This window comes from Hypanus sabinus, chromosome 3, assembly GCF_030144855.1.
Source record: "Hypanus sabinus isolate sHypSab1 chromosome 3, sHypSab1.hap1, whole genome shotgun sequence".
In the NCBI taxonomy this organism is placed as follows: Eukaryota; Metazoa; Chordata; class Chondrichthyes; order Myliobatiformes; family Dasyatidae; genus Hypanus; species Hypanus sabinus.
The window spans coordinates 163,590,089-163,610,417 of record NC_082708.1 but is presented as its reverse complement, the minus strand read 5'-3'; the positions used below and the strand labels follow the sequence as shown (position 1 = coordinate 163,610,417).

The following is a 20,329-nucleotide window of genomic DNA, read 5'->3' as shown; positions in this document are numbered from 1 at the left end:
GAAGTCGATGGGACGTAAGCAGGAAGGAGTTCGCTGTAAGTGGGCACAGAGGATAATTGGATGGATTTCATGCCTCCTGTTTTTATTTATTTATTCACAAGTGGGATTAGATTGTCAGCTTGAGCAATATTAATTTCCCATTCCTGGCTGCCCCTGATCTGAGAGACATCCAGAGGCACTCAGAAGTCAACCACAATGCTGCAGCTGTGGGAGCTTCTCATTGGCTATGTAAGGACAGCATCTCTTTCCCTCAAGTACACTGGTGAACCTACAGCAACACAGTTTGCACAGCCACAGTTACCAATGCTCAACTGTCATTCCATATTCATTTAACATCTTCAATTCCAGAAGCACTGTGGTGGGATTTAGATCCTGTTGAAGTCATTGGCCCAGATATCTGGGTGTTGGGCAGCTAACAGGAGGGTACATGGCAGCCATCTTGGCCTAGTGGGGGAGCAAGTAGATGGGTGGGGAATTAGAACTCTCTGGATCTCAGCCCTTCCCTCTCCACCCCCTCCCAAGGTCTCCGGTGGGGAATGTCTGCTCTGTTGGCTGCAGCCTTGCTGCGGGGCTGACCTGACCTACTGATGTGTTCTGTGTGATCTATCCCTGCAGTCGTGGATAAGTAAAACCGCGGAAGCAAACGTTAAACTCATTCTTTACAATGTGACAAAGCAGGATGAGGGCGAATATCTGTGTAGGGCCACCAACTTCGTTGGCGTGGCCGAAAAGATGCACTGGCTGTACGTCAACAAACCGAAACCAGGTAAACACAGACCTCTGTCCCAGGCCTTGAACGGCTGAGTACAACCCCTAACCTCCACTTACCCCCAGAACCCCCACATGGGGCTCAAAAAATCCCCTGTATGTTACTGAACTCAAACTGCTGTGGGCTGCCAAACAATCTCTGGTAACCTTTCCTTTTCACTTGCTTTGCATCAAGAAAATCCCTGTTGCTGCCCTTTGCTAAGGGAAAAAAAATTCCCGCAATACAAGAGGATTGTGTTTTCTCCAACTTTCCTCTCTTTGTTACTTCCTGGCCTGTCCACTGGCTCAGATAACGATTGGGTGCTCTCAAATGCTGTGCCTAACCTTCTCTTTCTGCTTACCCCTCCCGTTTCTGAAAGCATCTCTAGACCTGACCTAAAGCAATCCCAGCATATTGTGGGCCAATTTTTTACACAAGCTCACTTTTTAAATCTGCTTTTGCATGCCTAATAATGGGACAGAGAGAGTGAAGGCCTGGTGAAGGGAACTCTTGACTCATTGTGCTGGTTGTAGAGGTAGGAATGTCTATCATGTGGAGCAGGGTGTAAACTTTTACATGTGCTTCTACCTGCTTTCAGGTGTGCGGTGTGCAGGGACTTTAACTCGGGTTGCCTCGGTCCATACCTCTCCTCTTCACTTTCTCCTATCCTGTTTGCTTTGTGTTTTGTTTTTGTAGACTGCTGGTATTAACACAACGGATAAGGAAATAGAAATTCTGTACTTGCGAAATGTTACTTTTGAGGATGCAGGGGAATATACCTGCTTGGCTGGTAATTCTATTGGGTACTCGCATCACTCTGCATGGCTGTCCGTGCTGCCAGGTATTTCTGCTTCCTCAGATTCTCTCGTGTGATCGTTGTTTGATGTCTCTTTCCACAAAATGGGAAGATTGTGCTCTTGTGATTGCAATGACTTCAAGCAGAAACTCTCACCATCTGCAGCCACTTCTTTGATTGACGTGTTCCAAATTTGTACCTTAAAGGTGCAATTTCTCCCACCCCATCAGACACCACCCTGCAGCATCTGCCCCCCTTGCCCTACTAGGCATTAACAAGGGGATGGGTCCTGTCCTGTGTACGGCCTTTGGACAAACAACGGGCATCTTCTCCAATGGAGACAAAAACAAAATCAAACCAAAAAAATTACTATATTTTTGTTAAGGACTTAATTGTCCTTTTCTTTGTTCCACATCACCGATTGTGGGACCATGGTCAGCAGAGCTGCTTTCATCATGGCCTAATTGTATAGATAGTCTCCCTCCAAGCCCTAGCCAACCTGAGCACGTCTGCCTGCTAAGCCTCAGGCTGGCTGAGACCCCGGCCCTAGCCAACCAGGCACAGTGGGTGTGAGGGGAGAGCATCGCTCCGCTTGGTGCCCCAACAATGTTGGGCATCTGCTTCCCTCGATATGTGCATCTCCATCAACCTCTACTTAAGCCAATATCTTTGAAGAGAGATTATCCAGATGGTGAAAGTGCATGTTTGAACACAAAATAATGAGTGAAAATCAAGGTGATTCTTCTCAAATGCAATGATTTTGTCAGCTTGGTTTCAGTAATGAACTGTAGGGTAATGCGAGAGATTGCGTTATAACACAAACTCCCCAGTGACTACTGAAATTCAGATTATTAGTAATGGTAAAATGATGTGAAGTAACTGACCAGATTGTCCCAGATACGAGTTCATATGGTGCTCAGAAAAAAGATTGTGACTTATTTCTCTTTGCTGTAACCATTGATGCTTACAAATAAGTAAATTTTTAATATTACACAGTTTTTATTGGTGTTAATGATGTGTTCTGTGTACCACATGTGTTCTGTATGGCAGGCTTCTACTTAGGTTTGGAGACACCAGCTCCCTTTTTCTCGGGATTGTGATGATGCATCCAACTCCTGTTTTGACCAGCATCCATGGCCCCAGGGAATCACAAATGCCCGTTTTTAAAGGGAGATTCATTCACATTTAGTTTAACTGGAGGTAGTTTACATCAGCAATTTCCCGATCTAATTTAGGGCAAATCATATATTAACTCTTCAGCTGAAAAATGTAGAGAATAAATTTTAGTCTTCAGCATAGAATAAAATTGAAAACAATGAACACATTGCCTTGAGCCCTTTGCCATTTGAGATTTAGTTTGGAAGTCACCCTATAATAAGTATTTTGCTGAAATTATTTTTCGCCTCAGCCATTTTCCATCTCCAACCTGGGGTCCACTGACCCCTCGGTTAATGGTAGGGGTCCTTGGCGTTAAAATGGTTCGGAACATATACTTTAAGCATTTCCTGTCCATGAATCTGTCGAAATGTTGTAATGGTACACGCCACCACGACCTCCTCTGGTAGCTCCTTCTAGACACCACACTCTATGTGAAAATCTTGCCCCTCAAGTCCTCTTTAAATTTTCCTCCTCTCACCTTAAACTTGCGCCTTCTAGTTTTAGACTCCTCTACCCTGGGAGAAAGACTGTGTCCATTCACCTTTTCTATGCCTCTCATGACTTCGTAAGGTCACCCCTCAACCCCCTTGACTCCAGTGATAACAGACTCAGGCATCCATTCTCATAACTCAGCTCCCCATTCCCAGCAGCCTCTTCGTGAACTGTTTCTGCACGTCCTCTAGCTGAACCCCATGCTTCCAATGGCATGGTGGTCAGAGCTTCACACAATACTCCGGGTGAAATCTCATAAATGTTTTGTACAGCAGATGAAGATAAGTTAACGGTCAGACTCGGCTCTCTGAACAAAGGCCGCCAGTTCCGCTTCCCTCTCCTTTTAGGTGTTGGCCTCCACACAGCTGTGATTGAGTTGGTTGCAGCACCCGTTACTCAGTGGAAGGAAAATTGCCCAGTGATTTTTGGCATATTGGCCTTCATAAATCAAAGTACTGAGTACAGGAGATGGGATGTTATGCTGAAGTTGTTGGTGAGGCATAATCTGGAGTATTGTGTGTAGTTCTGGTCACCTACCTACAGGAAAGATATCAATAAAATTGAAAGAGTACAGAGAAAGTTTACAAAAATGTTGCTGGGACTGGAAGACCTGAGTTATAAGGAAAGATTGATTAAGTTGGGAATTTATTGAGCATAGGAGAATGAGGAGAGATTTGATAAAAGGTGTACAGAACTATGAGGGGTATAGATAGGGTAAATGCAAACAGGCTTTTTCCCACGGAGGTAGGGTAAGACTAGAGGCCATTGGTTTAAGGGTGAAAGGTGAAATGCTTAAGGGGAACATGAGGGGGATCTTCCTGACTTAGAGGGTGGTTTGAGTGTGGAACGAGCTGCTAGTGGAGCTGGTGGATGCAGGTTCGATTTCAACATTTAGGAGAAGTTTGAATAGGTGTGTGGATGGGAGGGGTATGGAGGGCTATGGTCCAGGTACAGATCGATGGGACGAGGCAAAATAATAGTTTGCCATGGACTAAATAGGCCAAGGGGCCTGTTTCTGTAGCTATATTCCAATCCTGATGGCTGTACAAGTGATGGGGGTACCTCAGTAGTGTAACAGTGTGACGCGATTACAGTTCGGCACTCCAGAGTTCAATCCTGGCACCCTCTGTAAGCAAGTTTGTACATTTCTACCTGTGTGCGCGTGGGTTTCATCCGCGTGCTCCAGTTTCCTCCCGCAGTCCAAAGGCGTGCTGGTTAGCTTATTAATCAGTCATTATAAATTGTCCTGTGATTAAGCTAGGGCTAAGTTGCTAGGTGGTGCAGCTCGAAGGGCCAGAAGGACCTGCTTCACACTGTATCTCTAAATAATATTAATAAGTACAATACCCCTTGCAGGAAGTGGGTGTGTGGATATTCAGTGATGACAGAGTCGCAAGGCAGCTGAGATATCCTGCAAAATCAAACTGTCCCAGAGTCACTCTTATCTACTGTTTGAGGACCCATGTCCCGCACTATAGTGTCTGCCCCTCCCGCAGGCGAACCCCTCCCGCAGGCGAGCCCCTCCCTCTTTCACCATCCCAAGGAGTTAACAGCAAAGGAAGAGAGCATGGAGGAGAGAGATTGGAAGGCTAAAAATCTCCAGCTTTTGAAGAGTATTTTTACTATGTTTGTGTCACTTTGTTTGGCTAAGTAACCATAGCAGCAATTTTATTTTGGGCTATCATTAAAGTTCAGTACGAGTCTGATGAATATAACATGAAATAAATAAGGTTTTTCTGCCCGAGTGTTACTGATTAGTGTGTTGATGCAGAACAGATCCATGGTAAGGTCTTTTAACTTGTTTCTCACACTGATTTCCCTGCAGCTGAAGACTTGGTGAAGGAGGACGACTCTGGCTCAGTCTATGCGGACGTCCTCATCTATGTGACGGGTTGTGTTCTTATCATTCTGACTGTTACTATAGTGATCATGTGCAGAATGCGAACGTCTTCAAAGAAAACTCTGAACCCACCTCCAGTGCAGAAACTCTCCAAGTTCCCACTGAAGAGACAGGTAACAGAAAGTAGATACAAGAGTTTAGAGCATATTGTAGCGCGACCATCTAAAAGGTGAATTCAGTTAGATTGGTATACACATGGGTTGTGCTCAACGTGCCACATATCCTGCTTCTGCTGCCATCTAGAAGCTTCAGAGGTATCTTCAATCCTTAATTGGATCTTTAAAAAAATCACACTGTGTGTTAGCAAATCCCTCGCTCCACCCTTGACGGGGCGTGTTCCACTGGCAGATGGAACAAGGCATTGGTGAGGCCAAATTTGGAGTATTGTGTACAGTTCTGGTCATCAAATTATAACAAAGATGTCAACAAAATAGAGAGAGTACAGAGGAGATTTACTAGAATGTTACCTGGGTTTCAGCACCTAAGTTACTGAGAAAGGTTGAACAAGTTAGGTCTTTGTTCTTTGGAGCGTAGAAAGTTGAGGGGGGAACGATAGAGGTGTTTAAAATTATGAGGGGGATAGATAGAGTTGACGTGGATAGGCTTTTTCCATTGAGGGTAGGGGAGATTCAAACAAGAGGACATGAGTTGAGAGTTAGGGGGCAAAAGTTTAGGGCTAACATGAGGGGGAACTTCTTTACTCAGAGAGTGGTAGTTACGTGGAACGAGCTTCCAGTAGAAGTGGTAGAGGCAGGTTCGATTTTGTCATTTAAAAAAAAATGGATAGGTATATGGACAGGAAAGGAATGTAGGGTTATGGGCTGAGTGCAGGTCAGTGGGACTAGGTGAGAGTAAGCGTTCGGCATGGACTAGAAGGGCCAAGGTGGCCTGTTTCCATGCTGTAATTGTTATATGGTTATATGGCTATTTTGTGAGCTGCCATGTTTAAACTCAAAAGCTCAATATGTTATCTGGAGACAAAAACGCACACTCTCCTCTGAGCCCCAGGGTAATGAGGGAGGGACAGGGGTTTAACATAGACCAGTACAGCACAGGAACAGGCCCTTCAGCCCATTTTGTTGTGCCAAACCAATTACATTAGTAATCAAATGGGCAACTAAACTAATCCCCTTACTACACAATGTCCATATCCTTCTACTGGTGTGCATAGCTAAACATCTCTGAAAGTCTTTAATGTATCTGCCCCAGGCACCCACCACTCCCTGTGTTGCCCCTTTCTAACAGGAGTTTGCTGCTAGGATTCAACGTGCAGGTAAGTGGCGAGGACTAGGTTTGGCTCAATCACTGTAGTCCCCAGAGACAGTCAACCTGTAGTCAATTACCACATCACGGGTCACATCCTGTTTGATATCACAGCAACCCCGGAAGGAGAGAGAAATCGTTGATTTATAAAATGCAGTAGGGTGCTAAGAGGGAATTATCTTTCTGGTGTTAATCAATACAGGCACTGGGAAATCTGAAATGAAAACAGAAAGTTCTGGAAAGATTCAGCAGGTCAAGCACATCTGCAAAAAGAGAAAGAGAAAAACAAATTAGTCTCTCCTTTTACCTTGACTAACTTGTTCCACTCTTGTTTCTGTGAAGAGTTGCAGGTGTCAAACTCTGTTTCCCTTTGCCTGACTTGCTGAGTTTTAACAGAGTTTTCTGTTCTTGCCACGTCTCAGACATCGCTGCATCATGTAAGACAGCATGAATGGAGAAACAGATCACAGCGGAGATTTAGTAATCCCATGTGGGATGCCTACTCCAGCCCACTGTTCACATTATGCAGCTTCTGAGCCTGCTATATCATCATCCACTCCACCATGTTCAGTAGAAATGCAGCAAGCTGATTGATTAAATAAATGCCCAATGTAACACTGTATAGCTGATACCAGATCCCTCCTTACAGTCCCATGCATACTGATTAATATGTGTGCCAGATGGAGAACACGAGGAAACAAGGCCACAGTCTCTAGAGAGGCAGAAGCTGTACCGAATAATAATAGATATTAATTTATAAAACAGAATAAATATAGCCTGGTGTCCTGCTTCAGGCTTTTATCTCCATCCTGAATGCAGTCCAGTATTGATAGAATGCCAAGTTTAAGGAATGGAGCTCCATTAGATGAGAAAACAGCCCAGAAATGTGTTTCTCAGCCTTTGATGTTGTCTTCATCCTACAACTGTTTAAATTCAGATATCTCAGCAATTTATAGTGGTTGGTAAAAAATCTGAATCCTTTTTCATTCAAGCAGGTATCCTTGGAGTCGAATTCCTCCATGAATTCCAACACACCACTGGTGAGAATTGCCCGCCTGTCTTCTAGCGATTCGCCCATGTTGGCCAACGTCTCAGAGTTAGAACTCCCAGCCGATCCAAAGTGGGAGTTTCAACGGCCAAGGTGACTTCTACTGACAGATACAGCTTTAGAGTCATTGCCGCTTCCCTTCGTCATTTAAACTTAATGCATCTTCTCGTTCCCTCAGGCTGACTCTGGGAAAACCCCTGGGCGAAGGCTGTTTCGGTCAAGTGGTCATGGCAGAAGCCATTGGGATCGAGAAAGACAAAGCCAACAAGCCAGCTACCGTCGCTGTCAAAATGCTGAAAGGTGAGAACATGTTTGCAGGCATCTGCCACACCGTGTGAAGCTGGTGTAGATTTGGAAGACCCTCACCATCCAAGCCATCCTCTCTTCTTGCTGCAGTCATCAGGGATGAGGTATAGGGGCCTTAGATGCCTTTTGAACCATCAGGCTGCTGAACCAGCGTGGATATAACTTCTCTCATCTCAACGCTGAACTGATTCCACAACTTATGTTCTCGATATTATTTATTTATTTATTTTGTATTTGCATCGTTTGTCTTCTTTTGCATATTGTTTGTTTGTCAGTATCACAAACACAAGAAATTCTGCAGATGCTGCAGATCCAAAGCAACACACACAAAATGCTGGATCAAGTCTGATGAAAGGTCTCTTTTCCACAGATGCCGCCTGACCTGCTGCGTTCTTCCTGCATTTGGTGTGTGGGTTGTTTACCAGTTTTTGTTCGTGTGTACCTTTTCATTGATTCTTTTGTTTTTTGTGAATGCCCACAAGAAAATGAATCTCAGGGTACTGGCATGGTGACATATACGCACTTTGGTAATTTTAGTCTGAACTTTGAGAAGACATCTAGATTGGCAGGACAACGGCTTAAGTCCTGCTTTAGGGAAAGAAGGCAGTGATTGGAGGCTGATTCTCTTTGGTGTCAGTCCAGGACAGGTACATAGTTAGGAAAGGTTTATAGGCATACGATCAAACGTGGGCAGATGATGCTAGTTCAGATGGGCATCTTGATCAGCATGGGCAACTCAAGCTGAAGAGCCTGTTTCCATGAAATATTACTCTGTGACTCTATTGAGTAAATCTATCAACTTGCCACCTCGAACCTGCAGACCTAGCAAGTGATGCTTCCTTTTTAAGCCTTCAGTCATTGGACCATTTGACATTTATTTATTATTGAGATACATCGCAGAACAGGCCCTTTTGTCTCTTTGAGCCATGCTGCCCAGCAAACCCCGATTTAACCTGAGTCTAATCACGGGACAGTTTACAATGGCCAATTGACCAACCGTTCGATACGTCTTTGGGCTGTGAGAGGAAACCGGAGCACCTGGAGGAAACTCACGGGGAGAGCGTACAAACCCCTTACAGACAACAACGCGAATTGATCTCAGGTCATTGGTAGAGTGTTTTGCTACCGTGCCGCAGGTGAAAGGTCATTGTAAAGTGAAATACTGCAGCTACTGGAAATCTGAGGTTGGAGTTGAGAATGGGGGGAATATTTAGTAGGTCAGGCTTTGTGTGGAGAGAGAAACAAGTTCAGTATTGCCAGGAACTCTGTAGAAGAGTCACTGACCCAAACAGTGTTTTCCTCTCTATAATTGCCTGACCTCTGAAGGAAACTCATTACTGTGTTTAAGAACCTCAGAACTGTAGTACTTCAGCTTTCCTAATTTGGAATAGGCACGCCCTTAGGAACTGAAAGAAACAATGTTTAAAAACTTCAAAGTAGATTTATTATCTAAGTACATATTCGTCTCCGTACACTACCTCCTGAGATTCATTTTCACGGGTATACACAGTAGACACAAAATACCACAATGGAATCAATGGAAACAAACAAAGACGGACCAATGTGCAAAAGAAGATAAGCTGTGCAAATACAATCAATAAATAAACAAACAAACAAAATAATATTGAGAACATGAGCTGTAGAGTCCTTGAAAATGAGTCCACAGTTTGCAGAATCAGTTCAGTGTTGGTGAGTGAAGTTATCAACGCTGGTTCAGGGGCCTGATGTTTCAAGGGTAATAACTGTTCCTGAATCTGGTAGTGTGTGACTTAAGGCTTCTGTGCCTGAAGACAGCAGTGAGAAGAGAACCTGGCCTGGATGATGGATGCTGCTTTCCTGTAGATGTGCTCAGTGGTGGGAGGGATTTTCCTGTAAATGGGCTGGCTGTACTCCTTTAAACAGGGACTCAATCCTGAATCCACCATGTGGTTCTGTTACTGGCGACCTGATCAGAGTCATGGTAGGAACAGCACTCCACTTAAAGCACAAAGAGTGGAGCTGGGTATGGGCTGCATCTGATGCTATATGGAAAAGCAAAGCTTTAAACATCATCTAAACCCACTCAGGTTTAATATCACCGGCATGTGTCGTGAAATTTGTCGTTTTGCAGCAGCAGCTCAATGCAAACACAATTTAAATATCTATAAATTACAAAAGGAAATATATATAAAACATTATATCCTTTAATTTAGTCTGGATATTTTGTACGTTCCATAGTAAAGAATCCATGAATTTGTCTGCAATGCATTGATTAATTCTGACAGTGAGGCAGCAACTCCAGAAAGTCATTCCACACTGCCCCCTGCTGCCAGATGCTACAAGTACTTCATGACTGATCTGGGAAATACTGACATCACCATTTACATTCCTTCAGCTGTGCAAAGTTTTGTTTAGCGTTTGCAAGTTTAATCACTGTTGAGATTCTACACCGTCAAACGTGGGCAGTGGGGGAAATCAACCTCTGACTACAAAGAGGTCCCCCTGGAACGGAGATGAGAGGAAATTTCTTCAGCCAGATGGTGGTGAAATTGTGGGATTCATTGCCAAGTCATTGGGTACACTTAAGCAGAAGTTGATAAGTAAGGGCATCAGTGGTTACGAGAAGCAGCCAGGAGAATGGGATTGAGAGGGTTAATAAATCAACCATGATGGAGTGGCAGAGCAGACTCGATGGGTTAAATGCCCTAATTCTGTTGCTATGTCATATGCTCTAAACATTTGTGTTGATTTGTTGTTGCTCACTGTTGTTAAGTCATTGTTAGCTTATTTAGAAGTCTGTCAGATTAGAGCTGGAAATAGTGACAGATGCAATTTGCTGATGCCGATCTTATGGCATCACATCGGGTTACATTCAGTAAGCTGCTATAAGACAGTTCACAAACTACGTCATATTCCACTTCATTTAAATGACAAGGCTAGAATTTATCCCATCCCTGACTGCAATTTGGAAAGGGAGTGGCGAGCGGCCTTCTTGAACCTCTGTGTCCCTCGGGTGAAGGTCCCAACAGTGCTGTTGGGTGGGATTGGGACCGGGTGGTAAACCTGGTGATGTTAATGGAGTTCGTGGGGAGCTGGTACCTGTCACCTGTGCATGCCTGAGTTCAGCAACAAGGGTGTCTGTGTATTTAGACCCTTTTCTGTCCTTACAGATGATGCTACTGACAAAGACCTGTCTGACCTGGTGTCAGAAATGGAAATGATGAAGATGATTGGAAAACATAAAAATATTATTAATTTACTGGGGGCCTGCACACAGGACGGTGAGTCTGAAAGGGGGCATATTTTCAGTCCAGGTCTCGGTAAATGTACGCACACCCATCAAAGTACCCCAACCACTTCACAACAGCAACCTGCACTGCACCCCCATCCCCTAACACCCCACCGCTGCCCAACTATTCTCGTCCTAGTTTCTCATACTCTGGGTCCCAATTCCTGGGAAAAGCTGTTCCAGCTCTGGTGCTGGCGAAACAACAGTGTGTCAGGCATGTGCACCAGATTTGCAGTTTGCTTATATCTTTCTTTCTACCATTCAACCCCAGTTATTCACTTGCACTAAAACACTACACTACAGCACAGAAACAGGCCCGTTGACCTACCTAGTCCGTGCTGAACTATTATTCTGCCTGGTCCCATCGATCTGCACCCAAACCATAGCCCTCCATACCCCTCCCATCCATGTACCCATCCAAATTTCTCTTAGGTGAAATCAAACGTACACCCACCACTGCCACTGGCAGTTCAGTCCGCACTCTCACTCTGAACAAGATCCCACCTCAAGTTCTCCTTAAACATTTCACCTTTCACCCTTAACCCGTAATGTCTGGTTGTAGTTTCACCCAACCTCAGTGGTAAAAGCCTGCTTATGTTTACCCTTCCCCTACCCCTTATAATTTTGTATACTTCTATCAAATCTTCCCTCATTCTCCTACGCTGTATAGTCGGTAAAGTTCTACCTATTGTGCCTAATGCTCTCTTTACAACCCTTTCTACCTGTGAAACACTTTCAAGGAATTATGGATCTGTACTCCCAGATCCCCGTCTTCTCCATTATTCCTCTTAATGAGAGCAGGAATCCTAGTTGGATCTCATCTCACCAAGGGACAACGTGTTTCAGAGCTTGCGAAGTGCTGATTACTCCACCGACCCACGTTCGCGGATTCAGATTAATTTATTTATCAGATGCACAGACAGTGAAATAACAACCAACACACACTAAGGACGCACAAGTGTTGCCACACGTTCCAGCGTAACACTTCCAGTAAGCCTGTTGCCTTCTCTTCCCACCCAGGTCCTCTCTATGTCATAGTCGAGTTTGCATCGAAGGGAAACCTGCGAGAGTACCTCAAAGCACGACGGCCCCCTGGCATGGATTACTCCTTTGACACCTGCAAGGTGCCGGATGAGCAGTTAACGTTTAAGGATCTGGTCTCCTGCGCCTACCAGGTTGCTCGTGGGATGGAATATCTGGCTTCTCAAAAGGTGAACAGTTAACATCGTATAACACAGGAGGAGAACTAGGCCATTCAGCCCATTGAGTCTGCTCCGCCATTCTGCTCTCGACCCCATTCTCTTGTCTTCTCCCTGTAACCTTTGACACCCTGACTAATCAAGAACCTATCAACCTCCTCTTCAAATATGGTTCAGTGGTTCCATTTATTATCAGTTCACAACCTGAGACATCCACAAAAACAGAAGAGAACCCCAAAGAATAAACGACAGAGAAACATTCGAACCCCAAAGCCCCCTCTGCCCCTCCCACGTGAGAGCAGCAGCAAAGCATCAGGAAGCCTCAGTGCCCCCACCCACCAGCAAACATTAGCAAAGCCCCCAAAGAAAGACCATGTCTTGGCCTCCACAGCCGTCTGTGGCAATGAATTCCACCGACTCACCACCTCTGGCTAAAGAAATTCCTCCTCATCTCTGTTCTAAATGGATGTTCCTCTATTTTGAGGCTGTGCCTTCTGGTCCTAGACTGCCCCACTATAGGAAACATCGTCTCTATAAAGGCCTTTCAGTGTTCGATAGAGAGGAACTCTTCTGTGATGCTCTTTGCTAGTGGTGTTGCGGCGAGACAGTCCTAGACCATGAGTCAAACTTGAACACCCAGGTCCCACTAAATCCCAGCGCTTTACAATCTCTCACTATTCTTTTGACTTGTTGCTGCTGAAAAGCACATTTTCACATCTTCTCACATCCCACTCCAGTTACCAGATAGCTGCCCACTCTCCAAATCTTTCTTTATCCCTTTGCAACCTCGTATCCTCGTCAACTTCGCATCATCCCCAAATTTAGCAACTGTACTTTTGACGACTTCACAAATAGTAAAAAACACTAGGCCCCAACTACAGTCCCTATGGTGTACCACATGCTGTCCCTTGCCAATCAGAACTTACGTCCCCTCTACTTCTCGTTAGCCAGTGTTACCTTCGGCACCGTGAACCAGACTCTACACCAATACCTTACTCCCTACACCATGAACCAGACTCTACACCGTGAACCAGACTCTACACCAATACCTTACTCCCTACATCATGAACCAGACCCTACATCATGAACCAGACTCTACACCAATACCTTACTCCCTACACCATGAACCAGACCCTACACCAATACATTACTCCCTACACCATGAACCAGACCCTACACCATGAACCAGACTCTACACCAATACCTTACTCCCTACACCATGAACCAGACCCTACATCATGAACCAGACTCTACACCAATACCTTACTCCCTACACCATGAACCAGACTCTACACCAATACCTTACCTCCTACACCATGAACCAGACCCTACACCAATACCTTACTCCCTACACCATGAACCAGACTCTACACCAATACATTACTCCCTACACCATGAACCAGACCCTACACCAATACCTTACTCCCTACACCATGAACCAAACCCTACACCAATACATTACTCCCTACACCGTGAACCAAACCCTACACCAATACATTACCTCCTACACCATGAACCAGACCCTACATCATGAACCAGACCCTACACCAATACCTTACTCCCTACATCATGAACCAGACTCTACACCAATACCTTACTCCCTACATCATGAACCAGACTCTACACCAATACCTTACTCCCTACATCATGAACCAGACTCTACACCAATACCTTACTCCCTACACCATGAACCAGACCCTACACCAATACCTTACTCCCTACATCATGAACCAGACTCTACACCAATACCTTACTCCCTACACCATGAACCAGACCCTACACCAATACATTACCTCCTACACCATGAACCAGACCCTACACCAATACATTACCTCCTACACCATGAACCAGACCCTACACCAATACCTTACTCCCTACACCATGAACCAGACCCTACATCATGAACCAGACTCTACACCAATACCTTACTCCCTACATCATGAACCAGACCCTACATCATGAACCAGACTCTACATCATGAACCAGACTCTACACCAATACATTACCTCCTACACCATGAACCAGACCCTACACCAATACCTTACTCCCTACATCATGAACCAGACCCTACATCATGAACCAGACTCTACACCAATACCTTACTCCCTACATCATGAACCAGACCCTACATCATGAACCAGACTCTACACCAATACATTACCTCCTACACCATGAACCAGACCCTACACCAATACCTTACTCCCTACATCATGAACCAGACCCTACATCATGAACCAGACTCTACACCAATACATTACCTCCTACACCATGAACCAAACCCTACACCAATACATTACCTCCTACACCGTGAACCAAACCCTACACCAATACATTACTCCCTACACCATGAACCAGACCCTACACCAATACATTACCTCCTACACCGTGAACCAAACCCTACACCAATACATTACTCCCTACACCATGAACCAGACCCTACACCAATACATTACCTCCTACACCATGAACCAGACCCTACACCAATACATTACCTCCTACACCATGAACCAGACTCTACACCAATACGTTACCCCCTACACCGTGAACCAAACCCTACACCAATACATTACCTCCTACACCATGAACCAGACTCTACACCAATACATTACCTCCTACATCATGAACCAAACCCTACACCAATACATTACCTCCTACACCATGAACCAGACCCTACACCAATACATTACCTCCTACACCATGAACCAGACCCTACACCAATACCTTACTCCCTACATCATGAACCAGACTCTACACCAGTGTTACCCCCTACACCATGAGCTTTTACTTGTTGGCATACCTTTTGTCAAATGGAGTGGTTTCAGTGCCTGTGTAGTAGAATAGTAATGATCGCTGTCACATTATTTGACAGGATGTTATTTGGAGTAACAGTTGGATAAGAGTAGAGTCTGTCTGTCTTTGTTTACGCTGGCCAGCTGTTTTATTGCCCTGTTTGGCTTTTTACCTGGTTAGTGCATCCATCGGGATCTGGCAGCTAGAAATGTGCTAGTGACAGAGGACAATGTGATGAAGATTGCCGACTTTGGCCTCGCCAGGGATGTGCACAATATTGACTACTACAAGAAAACAACAAATGTAAGTGTCTGCACCGCGCATTCAAGCGGCCGGGGGGCTGCAGTGACCGAGCGGCATCCGGTGGGGGGTGGATGGGCCTTCAGTTCAAACTGCGGTCACTTGCTTTTGGGCACGGGCGTGCAGGCAAACCAGGAGCTGCGCCTCTGCACGTGGGGTGCTCTGAAGATCCTCAATATCCACTCCCGGCAAAGACCGAGCAGCCCATGGGCAGAATTGAGTGAATCAACCAGAGTTCCCTTCTCAAGTGTCCGGTTAAGGATCTTCCAAATAACGAGGGGGCCCAGAGAAAAGGTTCCCATTTGTGTTCCGGTCCCAAACTGTGGACCACCGATACAGATAGTATTAGTTCAAAAAGGATGTGGAGCTCACTGCACCAAGTTGTGTTTCTGGGCAGCTGCAATTAGGGAGAAGTCAGCAAAGCGCATGCGGGAGATGGACAGATGATGAGAGTGTGGCTGAGCCAAATGGCTTCATCTTGTGTGACGGCTCAATGGTCATTGGGACTGGTATTTGAAAGAGATCAATATGAAATAACAATCCCCCTCCTGTCTGACCACAGGGTAGGCTGCCAGTGAAGTGGATGGCTCCGGAGGCCTTGTTCGACAGAGTTTACACCCACCAGAGCGATGTGTAAGTACGATATGTAACTGCGGCTTTCAGCTAAACTCTGCCAAATGCTGATATTGTAAAGGAGAGCTCGCTACAGAGGAGCTCTGACTCACTTCCAAGCTTCCCAGGGCAGGGAAAGTGAGCGTAGAGAGAGAAAACGTCATTAGTTCTGCTCCAGAGGCTTGGCAGAATAGCTGCCATATTATAAACGCCCTGTCAGCTATCTGATTAACTGATCATTTTAATTCCATCGCTGGCCTGTGCTGATATTTGCTGTGATTGAAGGGATCAGCACCGTACTTCAAGTTGGAAGGAAAAAGGGGGCTTATTCAATTAAGTCACACCAGTGATAACTATGTTAGACACGGGTGGCAACACCCAGAGAATGGGCGGTTCTAAAACAGCTTCAGTGAATTAGGTTTTCATTCTTCTGCTTCACAGCTGGTCGTACGGAGTCCTGTTGTGGGAGATCTTTACTCTGGGTGGATCACCCTACCCCGGCATCCCAGTGGAAGAGCTCTTCAAACTGCTGAAAGAAGGCCATCGAATGGACAAGCCTGCCAACTGCACCCATGAGCTGTAAGCAATACCCGGCGTGATTTGGTCATCTCTTCCCCTTGTTCTTCAGGGTCAGATAAGACAGTCTGGCGTTTACAGCAAAGTTAGATCTTGTGGCTGGTGTCATTTGGGCTTCACACTCATTTCTTTTTGTTTAAAGTCACACAGTAATTTCTACCCTGTATACCTCGAATGTGGTAGGATTTGCCTTTCCTTCCTACCAGCCATAACTCATTGGAAAACAGTACAGCTTTCCCTCACTCTGTAACTATCTGTTCAGAATTTACACACCTATGGCCCCAGTATAGACATTGAATGGGTTCGTTCATTATGTGCCATGTCCATTTTAAAAAGATTTTGGACAACTTTGCTAAAATCTTGTATCGTTTGGTGTCACATTATGGAGATTGACATCACAACATTACCTTCAGTTGCTGAATCTTAACATTTCTGGAAAGTAAATTGTATCTTGTACTTATCCACACTCACTGGCCATGATATTACATAGCCTCTGCACCGAATGAAGTGGCCACTGAGTGTATGTCCATGGACTTCTGCTGCTGTAGCCCATCCAATTCCAGGTTCAACGTGTTGTGCATTCAGAGATGCTCTTCTGCACACCACTATTGTAACACATGGTTATCACCTTCCTGTCAGCTTGAACCAATCTGCCCATTCTCCTCTGAGCTCTCTCATTAACAAGGTGTTTTCACCCACAGAACTGCCGCTCACTGGATGTTTCGTTTTGTTTTTCACACCGTTCTCTGTAAGCTCTAGAGATTGCTTTGTGCGAAAATCCCAGCAGATCAGTGGTGTCTGTTATACTCAATCCACCCTGTCTGGCACCAACAATCATTTCACGGTCAAAGTCACTTAGATCACATTTCTTCCCCATTCTGATGTTTGGTCTGAACAACAACTGAAGCTCTTGACCATCCCTGCATGTTTTTATGCATTGGTTGCTGCCACATGATTGTCTGATTAGATATTTGCATCAACAAGTAGATGTACAGGTGTACTTCACAAAATGGCCAATGACTGTAGAATCCTTTAACTCCTTCCATGCACGACTTTCTGATTTGGTGGGATTGTTGGGGATGCGCAAACCAAAGCACAATCCTCAGTCAGGTGTTGAGAGGTGGGCAGTGAAATACATTGTGGTTACTGAACCACTCCATGGGTTAGGAAGTAGCAGGGCTTTGCACTGTTAAATGTGAAAAATTTAATTGTGATCTTGAGGCCTCTCTGTGGTGCATTGGATTGTGCTGCTGTGCTTTTGGTCTCATGCAGTGGTGTGTTGGCTCTCTCCCGGTTGTGTATTGCGCTGGTGGTCAGCATCTCCCGGTCTCCCTGGCACTGCTTTCTTCCCCTGCAAAAATGGCCAATTGCTTATAGGGTAATGAAGATAATTTTTGCCATTGGTTTAATCAGTGCTCTGTGGCCTTTACCCTAGGTATATGATAATGAGAGAATGCTGGCACGCAATCCCATCGCAGAGACCAACGTTCAAACAGCTGGTCGAGGATCTCGACAGGGTCCTGACAGTGACATCAACTGAGGTCAGTTAACTTAAAAGCAACTGGGCAAGAGGGGGGACATTAATTAACGTGAAGTTTAGAGAAGGCATTTACTGTTTTTCAATAGCATTACAATATCTTTTGTAGCTGTTGCTGAAATAGCCACGTTTTTCTCACAGACAATTGATCTCAAAATCTAGTGATTCCAATGCAATCTTCCTCATCTTCCCTCTGCGAGCTGGCACTCATTCAACTCTCTGCCTGTGTCCTAACTTACACCAAGCCCCATTCACCCATCACCTTGTTGCAACTGACCCACTTTGGCATCAACTGTAGATGTATCCCAGTTTTCTGTGGTTACATTTCCTGTAGCCTCCTCTGGACTGAGAACCCCTCCCCAGTCTATCTAAACCTTTCAGATTATTGCTCCACTTTCACCCTCCACTGTAAAGAGCTGAAACGGTGGATTTTTTTTTCATAAAGCCCCTTTAACTGTAGCTTCTGTTTTAAGATGCTCGAGCTTTTAATGATATATATCCTTCTGTGGCGTCAAACGCATTGGAATTTTTTGACATGTCAAGTTACGAGTTAATGGCAAAGCAAGCTTGAGTAGTTGAGTGGCCAACTCCTATACCTGTGTCTCTGAAGCAATTCTCTTGTGTTTTCAGACCATCCCCTACTCTGTCTCATGAGATCAGTTTGGATCCTTCAGTGAAAGGACTGCATCGAAATTTCTCCTCCTCTGTTTTCTGTCTGGTTTTGTTGTCCCTCAGGCTGTTGTCTTCCCGTTTGGTTTGTGGCTTCACATCTGCTAGTTAGGTCCCAGAACCGGACAGCGGGATAGGGAGTAGATCGGGGTGGGGGGGGGGGTTCCCCAACCGTTTTTTATGCCACGGACCTCTACCATTAACCCCAGTTACCGAACTCCTGGAGTAGACTACTCAACCAATTCAGGTTCTTTGTTTCACTTATTTAGACCTTCAGCCTTTCTGTCTGCCTGGATCGAGAGTCTGGAACATCTTTGCCAAGCAGAAGTCTATTTCACCTTCAACTTCTCTTTGCAGTGAGGGAAGGTGAGAGGTGACTCGACAGAATGTACAAGATGATGAGAGACATAGATAAGTGGACAGTCACCCCAGGGTCAGAATAGCTAATGGAAGGGAGCATAATTTTAAGGTGATTGGAGCAAAGTATAGGGGGGAATATCAGAGATAACTCCTTTACACAGAGTGGTGGGTGCATGGAACACCCTGGCAAGGGTGGTGGTAGAGGCAGCTACATTAGGGGCATTTAAGAGACTCTTAGATAGGCACATGGATGAAAGGAAAATGGAGGGCTGTGTAGGAGGGAGGAGTTAGATTGGCCTTCCAGGAGATTAGAAGGCCATCACGTGGGCTGTAGGGCCTGTAATGTTCTATGATTGGGGTGATTAGCTGACCTGGAAACAAAATGCTGTTGAAACAACCAAGCTCGGCTTTCTTTGGTGAATTCACCCCCCATTCTGGTAATTCCAACACGCTCCTCGGCCTTTCTCTGCTCCCCAAAAGAGCAATTAGCGTCCAATGCTCTGCCTGCATTTGAACCAGCACAAGGCCCCTTTCACCCATCACAGTGTCTTAAAGGTTGGTACTGATGGCCAACCACACCCCCATCCTCCCTCAACCCCCTCCAGAATTCCTCAGCCCTTGTTTCTCTCTGTTAAAATTGGCGCTCCCTGGCATCAACCCAGGAAGTAAAATTAAGATTTTGCCTCTTTGTTTTTTCAATCCTCTCAAACGTTGCGGTTAGTCATACTGCATCGTTTGACTAACTCGTGCCTGAGGTAGACGGGGTCGGGTTTACCATTGAAACGTTGCAGTTGGTATCTGTAAGTGACTGACTGTTAAGGCCAAAGGGTAGTGTGGACAGGGATGGGATGTTTCTGTGTCATGCTCCCACGACGTTCTCAGTAGGCCGTTGAATCCGAGCCAAGCAGACACACACAGCACAGCTGCACACCAGATGATCTCAGTAAAACGTCAGGAGAGAGGCTGCCATCAACCTCTGGCGACCTTTCCTCTGCGTGGAGACGACTGCAGGCTGACCCCCAGAGTCCGATAGCACCCGGACCAGTAAACGTGGTACAGGAACAGAGGGAAGCCCGCCATAAAACCAGTACTGGCAGTTTTATTGCAGTTCAGATGAGAACTGCGTTACCTTCACACAACGTGTCACCACCTCAGTAAACTGATCTGGCCTGCAAGTTGTTCAGAACGTTACCTATAATTGTATCTGATGGCCAGTCAGAAATTGCCACAGAGTCTATGTACAATTTTGTTCCAAGAACAAATATTTCTGGAAGCACAGGAGGCTATATTTCACTACTCTGCAGTAA

At 45.4% G+C, this 20,329-nt stretch overlaps 1 protein-coding gene across 7 annotated transcripts in view; it reads left to right on the top strand.

The window, feature by feature from the left end:
* fgfr3 (fibroblast growth factor receptor 3) overlaps window positions 1-20,329 on the top strand; it is a 287,562-nt gene that overhangs the window by 254,133 nt on the left and 13,100 nt on the right. For 4 of the 7 annotated variants that reach the window (XM_059965580.1, XM_059965579.1, XM_059965576.1 and 1 more), the window contains 10 exons: window positions 616-766; window positions 5,020-5,207; window positions 7,350-7,498; window positions 7,584-7,705; window positions 10,861-10,971; window positions 12,000-12,190; window positions 15,149-15,271; window positions 15,831-15,901; window positions 16,322-16,459; window positions 17,892-17,997. In XM_059965580.1, coding sequence (XP_059821563.1) covers window positions 616-766; window positions 5,020-5,207; window positions 7,350-7,498; window positions 7,584-7,705; window positions 10,861-10,971; window positions 12,000-12,190; window positions 15,149-15,271; window positions 15,831-15,901; window positions 16,322-16,459; window positions 17,892-17,997 — 1,350 coding nt within the window. Of the gene's footprint in view, window positions 1-615; window positions 767-1,444; window positions 1,590-5,019; window positions 5,208-7,349; window positions 7,499-7,583; window positions 7,706-10,860; window positions 10,972-11,999; window positions 12,191-15,148; window positions 15,272-15,830; window positions 15,902-16,321; window positions 16,460-17,891; window positions 17,998-20,329 lie in introns of all 7 variants that reach the window. The other 3 variants (XM_059965578.1, XM_059965577.1, XM_059965575.1) reach the window with 3 other exon arrangements.